The sequence below is a fragment of the Henckelia pumila genome, chromosome 1 (genome assembly GCF_033568475.1).
Source record: "Henckelia pumila isolate YLH828 chromosome 1, ASM3356847v2, whole genome shotgun sequence".
NCBI lineage: Eukaryota > Viridiplantae > Streptophyta > Magnoliopsida > Lamiales > Gesneriaceae > Henckelia > Henckelia pumila.
Genome location: NC_133120.1, coordinates 75,890,425 through 75,901,283, shown reverse-complemented (window position 1 = coordinate 75,901,283; position 10,859 = coordinate 75,890,425). Strand labels below are relative to the sequence as shown.

At 34.3% G+C, this 10,859-nt stretch overlaps 1 protein-coding gene across 4 annotated transcripts; it reads right to left on the bottom strand.

Moving 5' to 3' along the window:
• Positions 1-1,442: 1,442 nt before the first annotated feature.
• LOC140877973 (chaperone protein dnaJ 1, mitochondrial) lies at positions 1,443-10,647 on the bottom strand. Of its 4 annotated transcripts, none has more exons than XM_073281585.1 (19): positions 10,544-10,647; positions 10,381-10,465; positions 10,210-10,299; positions 10,020-10,111; positions 9,741-9,824; positions 9,604-9,642; positions 9,361-9,477; positions 9,229-9,270; positions 9,045-9,132; positions 7,664-7,728; positions 7,447-7,509; positions 7,301-7,373; positions 6,348-6,475; positions 6,088-6,159; positions 4,984-5,040; positions 3,992-4,040; positions 3,797-3,866; positions 2,935-3,021; positions 1,443-2,029 (listed from the first exon to the last, which is right to left on the bottom strand). In XM_073281585.1, the coding sequence occupies exons 1-19, from the start codon at positions 10,586-10,588 to the stop codon at positions 1,999-2,001; spliced, it is 1,377 nt and encodes a 458-aa protein (XP_073137686.1). In that variant the 5' UTR covers positions 10,589-10,647; the 3' UTR covers positions 1,443-1,998. The 4 variants fall into 4 exon arrangements, with proteins under 4 accessions (XP_073137686.1, XP_073137692.1, XP_073137678.1 ...); XM_073281591.1 differs by having other exon boundaries at positions 1,443-2,026; XM_073281577.1 differs by having other exon boundaries at positions 1,443-1,990.
• Positions 10,648-10,859: the final 212 nt, after the last annotated feature.

Here is a 10,859-nt window from a genome sequence, read left to right as displayed (position 1 = left end):
AATCACTCATCTGAAGAGGCGAGTGTGCTAATTTTTTAAAAGGTTAGGGTTGAAGATGCCTATTAAAATTTCACATGAGTGAAGTGTGCATTTTCAATATTTCACAAGGGTGTTTGGTGCAAATAACTCATTCTTTTAAGTAGATTTTAAGATTTCGTAAGGGTTCAATTGAAAGCCCAACAGTGGCACCAATCTTTCTGATTAAAGTTTGGGGGATTATAGAGTGGCTAACGCGTTACATCTGGTCTCCGTTTTTTGAGAAAGACTAGTCAAAAGTGTGAGTCATATCATGAAGTGGGCGATGACTTTGATACATTAATTAAATTTTATTTTATTTTTAAAAAAAGTAATTAAAAACGAATATTTCAATGTTTAAGAAACTTCTGAAAGAAATATGATTTCACTGTAAATAAAAATGTAGCGTTACCTGTAATAAAAGACATTTATTAGTGTCTAAATTAAAGACGAGATGGAAACGTCTCAACCATTATTTGCCAAATTGGTTCGTTGAATTTCATAAATCAAGACGTAGGGAGTGTTTGCAATCAATAAAAAAAAAGTGATTGTTAAATTTTGGTTTTTAAAAAAATCACTTTTGTGTGTTTCTTAAATTCAAATTATGTGTTAACTTATGTTTAACTTAATTGAAATCCAAAAGCTAGTATATGGTGATTATGATTCTCCAAAAGTGATTTTCATTAAATCACTCTAATCACTTATTTATCAAACATTACCCAACTTTGATTTTTAGATTTTCACATTTGTTTTCAAACACTACCAACTTTTATTTTTCTTAACTTTTTTTATAATCTATAAATTTAATCACTTTACAAAAGCATAATCTTTTGCAAACACTCCCTTAACATCTCATCCAACTATTACGGATTTAAGCTTTTCGAAAGCAGACTGAAAGATTGAACTGAAATTCCTGAGTTTAAACATGCATGGGATAAATAGATGTTATAATTTGAACTTTCACTCGTGAAAATATGCTTAATTTGTTGGCTGATTAGTAGACACAATATCATTGCCTCAGCAATACACACAGGGAGTGTTTGCAATCACTAAAAAAAGTGATTGTTAACTTTTGGCTTAAAAAAATCATTTTTGTGTGTTTCTTAAACCTAGATTATGTGTTAGCTTATGCTTAGCTTAATTGAAATCCAAAAGCTAGTCATGTGGTGATTATGATTTTCCAAAAGTAATTCTAATAAGAAGATCATTGTTAAAATCACTCTAATCACTTATTTATCAAACACTACCCAACTTTGATTTTTAGATTTTCACATTTATTTCCAAACACTACCAACTTTTAATTTTTCTTAACTTTTTTATAATTTATAAATTAATTGATTCGCACCAATTCTCTTTGAAGAATTCTTACTTCTCTCATGTAGTTGGTCCTTAATTTAAAGTGACCAGAATTACTCTGCTAAGATATGTAAATCTTGTCAATTCAACAATTCTGAATCAAGGAATAGGAGACCAATCTAGTCCAATGCTTTTTTTAAAAGAAATTGTGTCACAGTTGCTGCTTTGTTTTCCCCCTGGAAAGCATGTGCCTTTTACACGTATTATAATATATAAAACAAATAGTAAAAATACAGCCCATTATTTTTTTTTTTTTTGAATCAATACAGCCCATTTGATGAGCATGAAAATCTACAGCATTTTCAGAGGGGAGAACTCGGTGATGATGAATTGTGAAGCTGGGCAACCAAAAACTTCCAACTTCTTCTCCAATGGCATGTTGGAATCTCAGATTTCATACGAAGTATCAGCTGATCACGGGAAAACTATCCAGGAACAATGATGCTTGCACCACAGATGAACACCATGAGTCGCGTTTTGGTTCCAGCCAGTCGGTGCCAAAACATCGTTCATCGGCTCTCAGTTCAGGACCTTGCCGATGAATAGGAGTATCAAAATGAGTATTGAGAACTCGAGTAAGAGCTCAGGTCTGGTGTCATGTTGAAGCCACCACTGCCACCTGTAAGTTCAACCAGTAGATAGGCGCTGGTAAAGCCTGCTAAACATTACCAAATTTTCACCATATTAAGAATGGTGACTTAAAGCATACAAATCCAGGCGCCAAAAAAAATTCTACCCAAAGAAAGTGATGTAAACATCGTTTACTTTCTTGATAGAAGTTTTTTTTTATGATAATCAATCAGATAAAATGAAACTAAACTATTAAGGTATCTTTTTGTTTGTGGGATGACATGATGAAGGATGAATAATATAGGAATGACAAATCAATATATATGGATACATAATGATGTATGAGACTGATAATTTATTGAAACTTGAGCCAAACGTAGGATGAAACAATAATGTGTAGTAATTTAATATCTTATCCATCGCACCAAATGGTATCATAGGATACAAAGAAACTATGGGGAGTAAATGAGAAGACACCAGACAGAAATAGCCTAAAAACGATCGTTCAGCATATAATTTTAACAGGGAGTGGTGCAAGTGCAGAAGCAAGATGATGTAAAACATACAAGTCAGATAGACTAGAAGTGCTTTTATACTTCCAACCACCCGTCAAGCAGGCCTATATGTTTCAGTAGAAAACCTGTGGAATATTTAGCCTGGTTCTTTGAATAAATCGGGCCAATAAGAAAATTAAAATCAAACTTTGAAAATGGATTGAATTCAAATCTTTTTAGATCATTCAAGCACACAAAAGTAAAAAAAGGAAAATACAAATTCATAAACCCTACAACTTGGAAAATAGTAAAGCACAATCATACCATATAAAAGTTTTGGCAACATGAATACATCACAGAAATTTAATATTTCAAATACTAAGTTATGGCTAGCAAAGAAATTGCAATGACCATGGCAAGCTCAAAATTCTTTATACACACACACACACACACACACACACACACACACACAGAGTATAGGCATGCAGATAGAACTCACCATCTGCCTTCAGCAGATGTGTCATCCCCATCACGTATTTCCTCCTCAAATTCTTCAAGTATAGCACGCTGCCTTTCACTTACAGTTCTGAAGAGAAGACAGAATAAACACAAATAAAGATTCCGACTTAAAACATAATCAATTGACATTTCAGAAAAAGAGGACAAAATTAGATCCAAATCATGTAAGAACCGCACAAGTAGAGAATGAAAATTAAAATTGATGCCTGGATAAAAAGAAATTTCTACAAACTCATAAGAAAATGAAAACCATGGAGTTAAAAGCCAAAACAAAAAACAAAAAAGATCGAAACTCCACTTTCTGTAGCTTGCCGCACTATGAATAGTCTTGAAACTCTATCATGAGTAATTGATACTTTTTCATACTTGTGTGTGTCCGGCAGAGGATTAATGGACTCAATTATGAAGAAATATTGAGTTCTCGTGGCTGTGTTTCTTAATATTACGAGTCTTGATTAGGATAAGAATTCTTCAGATTGCGATTGGTGGTTAATAGTCTTGATACTCGTATTCATACGTTATACTATAATTTAATTCGTGCACTTGCGATTATTTCGAGCGGAAAGGGGTATACTTATTTTCTAGATTTTACAGCGGAAGAAAAGCTCGATCAGTAGGGAAGGCCAAAGGGGTATATTGTGAGGAGTGGAGAAGTTCACATTTTCATTTTGGAAACTGACTAGCATAGCTAGTGGGCGACAGAGGCCTTACTCTGGGATTTTCATCTGTTGGATTCATATTTGTATGCATTTATTTGTTTTGTTTTCTTATATTCAATATGGAGATTGGGGAGCATAACAAGTTTCTATGTAGACATGATTAGAAAAGAGAAGAAAACTTACAATGGAAAATTTATGCAGAAGCGCACATACTGATCACCGTGGGTTATCAGAAAACCACTCCTTGGCAATCCTTCAGTATATAATGCCACAACTAAATTCAATGGGTATCTAATGCACATAACTAAACTGATAAATATATGTCAGGGGGGGGGTTGGGGTTGGGGCAGGCCAATTTAGGATAAAACAAGTCCATACCTTTGCCTCTTAGCACAACTAGGTGTCCATGTTGAACCCCCTTGGGTATCTACAAGGAGCACAAGCACATTTAAGACAAGCAAGGTGAGGAAAGATTAGTCACCTAGAACACAAAATATAATATGTGGAAAAAGAATCTGCATAGATGGGAAGAGGAGGTGCAGGAACAATAATCTATTGAATGAATAAAATAAGACGTTAATTCCCAAGATCGAGTCTAAGATTATCCATCAACTCTTTTGCCAGTGCAGCCTCCAAAATTTTAAAATAAAAAGCACTTGAAAGTGCCCATATGTTTAGTTAAGAACTTGTAACTGATATCACAAAACTATTCAATGTGCTACAATCACAACTCTTCTAATATCAAGTCAAATATAACACCAAAAGAAATCCTATGATGTTTTCTCCATAAGTCAATAATGCCGTCTTAGTTTCCTTCTACTATTTGAATCTTTGCATTACTGAATACTGAATAATAAATATCTACAGGCAGCAGAATAATATCACAGTAGTTCTAAAATATCTATAATATTTTTTTAACAATTGAAGAACAGAATTATCTACCAAAATACTGTTGTGCAGCTGGCATACAAAAGATGTATCCTCGTGGACCCTAATTACCATCTCAAGAATGAAACGTGATAGAAAGATGCATGCACACCCGCATATCATCGACACAGCAAAAAAATGAACTTTTGATCTTGAAAAACCTTAAAGTTCCTGTGGCGAATGGAGTAGTATTTAAAATGAATGCATTCCACTTTAATAGGACTATTGCCACCATTGTCATAAAAAAGTTTCAAGATCATATAACTAGGAAGACCTAGGAACAACACACTCACATGACAACTAATGAGTAAGAAATAGAAGTAAACAGACAACTATAGAGAAATGCAAGAAAACAAATATTAGAAATGACAACCAAACAATAAGAGAAAACACAAAATCAAATAGTTGGTCATAGATAAGGATTATAAAAGGTGAATTCATACTCGTAGCTGAAGATTCCCAGACAGTGTAGGAACTTCAACCTTACCACCAAGAATGGCCTGTTAGGAGAACCCAAAATAAACAACTAATTACGCGATGCGCATGCCTTTCTCACATTTATGAAAATAAAGAAGAAAAAGTTCAAGCCAAATATCTTATCTGTAATATGAAATGAACAACAAAAATTGTTAATTATTATGTTTCACGACCACTCCAGCCCAAGAGTCGCCAGAAGCTAGCCCAGGCCCAACAACAACCAAGGATATTGTTCAGGCCCAACAACAACCAAGGATATTGTTTGAAAAACAATATCCTTGGTTGTTGTTGGGCCTGGGCTAGCTTCTGGCGACTCTTGGGCTGGAGTGGTCGTGACATTATGGCACCAAATACACAGCATAGAGAGAGTATGTGAAGTTATTAACAACACGACTTTTTAAAAATTTTATAATAAAAGTGAGGAATTTTTTTAATGGAGTGGCAACTAGAATATTTACCAATATAGTCCCCTACAGCAAGAACATTGCTTGTAGAAGGAACAACTAATGCAATACTGCACGACTGAACAACAAAGGCTTACGAAAAGGAATCAAGCACCTTCCATGTTTGTGACTGATTTTGCGTTAAGTAACAAGTAAAACAAGTCTAATAGCGATCTACAAAAGCAAAACTTGATAACTTGTTATCAGTTCTCGTGCGAGATTGGTCATTTGAAAATGGTATGCACAAGTTATTTTTAGATGTATTTGGAGCTGCAGGGCAATAAACTAGTAAATTTTTAAAAGTATGGGTATTTGAACTTGTGCTTAATATGAAATCAGTTTTTACATGTCACAAATACTTCGAAATTTATTAAAAAGTCAATTCCACGACCAAACAGAAAATTTAGGAAAAAATAAGTAATATTGCGGGAAAAGTATGAATGCTTTATAATTGCTACTAAATGCACATCCAAACATTGCATTCAAAATTGTAAATAAAAAACTTATAACAGAGAATACACACATTTTAGGAACTCAAAATTGATACCAAAACAGTAGATATATCTTATAAATGCCATATCCAAAAAGAGAAGAAAGATAATTTTAAGTCAAAAGCATGGTTCTCACTTGCGTAAAGCTGATATGATTATTCACATATATATCAGCCCCTTGTCTAGAAAAAATAGGATCCTCTGCAACCTGGATACATGCACAGCCAAACTTCAATGCCATGGAACCATTAATAATTGTCAAATTGTCACGAGTAAAAGGTCATTCATACATATAAATTAGACACCTTGAAACCTTTTTTTTTTACCAAAAATAAAAGAATGATAGAGATGTGAAGATGTAAAACGCCAGTAGATCTGTCAATAAATAACACACACATGGAAACAACAAGAAGCTGGAAAAGATGATAATGCCTTGAGTTTTATAAACAGGTTACTTGGAGATCTTCCCCATCCACCAGCGTTACCAGCTTTAGGGACATGAACGGTGTCCCCAAAATCCACACCTAATCAATTGAATAACACAAATACTGCAGTGATTGAACACCAATTACAGAACCATAATGAGATAGGGTAAGGTTACAAAAAAGAAAAATAATCCAGTACAGTTACAAACTAATGGCTGAGTTAGCTTCAGAATAAGTTTAGCATAAAGTCATCGAAAGAGTTTTCTATCGTAAGCAGATTGAAACACACATTCATGTAATAATCAGATTGATTAAGGAGCTATAGCAATATTTTGAATTTCAGAAGCTATTATGGAAGAACAGCATAAAAACCAAAACAATGAAAGGTTTATTAATGCAAATGGCCTTAGTGCGATGACTGAAAGTGGATACTTGTCCACAGTCAACTGTTTATGACTTATAGTTTTTAACTTGGGGGGCCAAGATTTTCCACCATTTTGGTAGAAAAGGAGCTACTCTCATAGTCCTAAAATCAATTTTTCAGGAGACAACCGTGCACATGTCAGTTTGTGGAAAAGGTATATTTTCATAAAGAAATATTGTAAATTGTCATTTACTGCAAGTAAATGCCGAGTAACTCTTGATTGAAAGTTGAAAATGAGATAAAGTCTCTCAAATACGTGACTTTTTAGCTATTGCATTCCTGTGGCTGCCTCAGCCCAAAAATTCATTCATAGATGTCTGTTAGGATGCTCATAGTTTCACCAAGATAGCATTGAGAGTTGTTCCAAAACACATTCACATTTGAGTTCCTTGCAGGACAGTTCGAAGTACCAGCATCTTAAATTTCCAACAGGCCCAAAAAGAAAGAAAAAAAGCAAGGTTTAACTCATACAAACTTGAGGGTAACAACTCAAGACCAACCTGCTGGTATTGTTACTTTAACATCCTTGACTCCTTCACACACACCTGATCCTTTGCACACCAAGCAGCATTCCTAAACATGCTGTGCTAGTATTAGCCAATCAAATATAAGTTCTTGGCATACATGAAAAAATATATAAATTGACCTTAATGATTCGCCCAAATCCTTTACAAGTGCTGCATGTTGTAGCAAATGGTGGAATTGTTATCTGATAAACCACTCGCAGAGTAAGAACAACAGCTATGGCAACAAATTATAAAATTTCAAGTACATAAGGTCGAACAATATACAAAATTAAAATCAATGCGACAATGCTTCATGGTTTGTGCTTTCTTCCCAAATGATAATCAAAGATTACTTACTCTCCCAGAGCCTTGGCAGGTTGGACACCGTTTAGGCTCAGCATTTGAAGGGTGCCCTTGCCCATCTGCATGAAAAGAAAATACCAAAGGAAAAGACTCTCAATTCAAAAGTAAATGGACTGTGTAAGTTCCAATGCTCACTCAAATGTTACTCTAGGATCACATCATGTCTTCAGCAAAACCAGGTCTGGGTTTTTTTTCAAATCGGAAATATTTAATAATGAATACGATAACCACATAAGGATCACAAAAGCTAATACTCTACGGATGAGTGTTTTAATTAAATTTCCAGATGTTTATGGTTTTTATGAACTATATCCATGACAAAAGGATGTCCACTTGGTCTACAGACTAGTCAACCTGACTCATTATGCAAAGCAAGCAACTTGGCTAATTTTTTAAATAAATTATTAATTCCAAAAAAAACAAATATTAATATTTGACAAGATTGTTAAGATATTAATAAATTTAGTCAAACTATTAAGAATTTTGATTTCATAAAAGAGCAATAAGATAAACGATTTAAGGATGGAGATATGTTGTATGCAATGCATACTACAACCTGCTGTTAACAGGTAGAATCTGTAGATTACTCTAATTTAATTCGCATAAAGTTGCAATTCATGACTTCAGTACTCCGTGAGACATATCTTGGAGCTTTGATCAACAGTAGCTCCATTTGTTCTCTCATCTTTGAATCTACTTTTCACTAACTTCTTTTCTCTCTCCCTTTCTGGCAGTAAATTTTGTTTGTGGGTCAATTTATTATGAAAGGAATCCTCAAAATGCGAATCAAAGAAATGGAATTTGGCGATGGCTCAAATAGTACGCTGGACAAACTTTTGAGCTTGATGACCAAAAATTAGTGAAATTTGCGATGAGATCTACTACAGGGGTTATGAAACATCATTTGTAGCACAGTAGCAGAAGATGGTTCTATATATAATGTACATCCGCATACAATCCAGAATACTGTCTAAAAGGGTACAGATACTCGATGTGTCTCCATAGTAAAAAAGGATTCAAGTTCAGACTTTATTATGCTGCAAGAAAGAGGCCGGACAAAGTTATTAGCGCATTTTTGACAGTGTTGAGGTTTCACATCCAAACTCTAAACTTTTGCAAAAGCAGATAGAAGGGAATTTGCAAATAGCCAAATACTTAACCATATAACACTTCCATTCTGCTTGGGCATGCGATATAGATCCATTTCCAGATATACAGTCAGTTGAATAGACATATAAATTATAAGGACGCCAAACTATAGACCATGAGAATTTTCGGCAAATGACTCAAATAGTTTCATAGTGCATAAAAATATCCATGAAATAGATATCAACAACAAAAATAAATTGGGTCCATCATTTCTGCTCCTACTCACCACAAGAATCACATGGCACATCTGCATCAAATGACAAGTGCTTTGTGCATCCTTCAGCAGCTTCAGAAAATGTAAGTAAAAGTTCCACCTAAGTCCAAAAGAAAATCACGTTGAAGCTCCAATTAGCTAAACTACTAATGTAGGTCTCATTTGGCAACTGATGACAGCAACAAAGATTCATCACCTCAATATCAGCAGCTAGATTTTCAGTTTCGTTTTCAAAAATCTGTGAAATGCCAAAAACTCATTTAAAAAATATTGTTAATATCTATAAAAGAAATTATGGTAGATGTGCATACCAGCAGGACCAAAGTACCTCAGCAAAAATTTTTTGAAATGAATCAGAGAAGTGAGTGCTGTGATCATATTTAATGCGACTCCCTTCCCAGTTGGTATATTCTGCATTTTTGGTCCCTCTTGAACTTTTCCTCATCTGTGGAAAAGACTAATAGTTTAATTTCCATAGGATTATCCCAAGGATCATCTGCCACCTTTAAAGCAAGGCTGAAAAAAATAGAAGAAGAATGATCTAGTTTCCAAGGAAAAGAAGAAAAGTTACCCTGTCATATTGTGCTTTTTTTTCAGGATCTTGCAAAGTCTGGAAGTTCCTTCCACATTAAAAAATGTCCATAAACGTTGTTTCGATAGATAATCATCGGAAGGAACTGAATGACCTACGAAGTTAGACCCACATACCTCATATGCATCTCTAATCTCTTGAAATTTTCTCTTAGCTGAAGGCTTATTCTTATTTGCATCAGGATGGTACTTCTTAGCAAGCTACAGGACAATTACAAAAGTAGAAAGTGTCATCAATTGACAGTTTAAAGAATCCCATGGTAAGCCATGGGAAAGGCTAAACAATATATAGAAACTCCGATACCAAATCATAGCATTATGGTAAGCTCATCAAAACCAGAAACATATGAAACAAACAAGACTGGAAGTTCCGTGGTAAAAAAATAAATTACTTACTACATGAAAAGCCTTCTTTATCTCATTGTGATCCGCATCTTCAGAAATTCCAAGAATTGCATAATAATCACGCTCAACTGATTGACAAGCACCTTTGAAATGAAAAATATGGTGAACAACTGGCCAAAGATGCAGTGACCAGAAATTAGCATACTAAACTAAAAAAATATCTCTTGAAACTATGTAAAACCTGTTGCATGAATAAATCTCTTCAAAGATGGTAGTCTAAAAGTTGCATAATCAGCAGGTTTTCTCGCAGAACCACACCAATATCGAGCTCCTGAATGTCGTAAACAATTCATATTCAACTATTAAAACCCATCAAAAACCTTTTAACACTGAAATGTCTAACCCTTCTTACCCGCAGACTGGATCAACGCCCGTTGAAATTGGGAAACATTACCCGCTAAAACTCGCGATGACTCCACAGACAATGCCCGTCGAAACTAGACATGGCATATGATTAATAGCAAGATAAAAAAAAAAGACGAAATTGTTAAGGAAATTGAAAATGGAAACATTACCAAAAAATTTTGCAGCAGAGATTTCGGGGTAGAAGAAAACCTCATTAGAATTTCGCTTCAACTGAACGATCAATTTTTGGATACAAATATGTCGTTTGCAAATCAGTCTGCTTACCATATAGTTTTTTTTTTAAAAAAAAATAATAAGCTAGGATTTTTTATTTTTATTTTTATTTTTTGAGCCAATAAGCTAGGATTCAGTCTGATATCTTGTGGTGAAGGCTACATAAATTCATAATAAACTTTGAGGTGTATAATTTGGGATATTGGGGAACGTTTGAGCAATATGCTTCGATTTCAGTCAAACATTTTTTCC

Excerpts from the sequence above, each read along its gene's own strand:
- LOC140877973 (XM_073281577.1), bottom strand. The coding sequence starts at position 10,588 with ATGAGGTTTTCTTCTACCCCGAAATCTCTGCTGCAAAATTTTTTG. Across the intron at positions 9,133-9,228 it reads ATCTAGCTGCTGATATTGAG|GTGGAACTTTTACTTACATT; the intron begins GTGATGAATCTT and ends TTTTGGACTTAG. Across the intron at positions 4,041-4,983 it reads CTGGGAATCTTCAGCTACGA|ATACCCAAGGGGGTTCAACA; the intron begins GTATGAATTCAC and ends TGCTCCTTGTAG.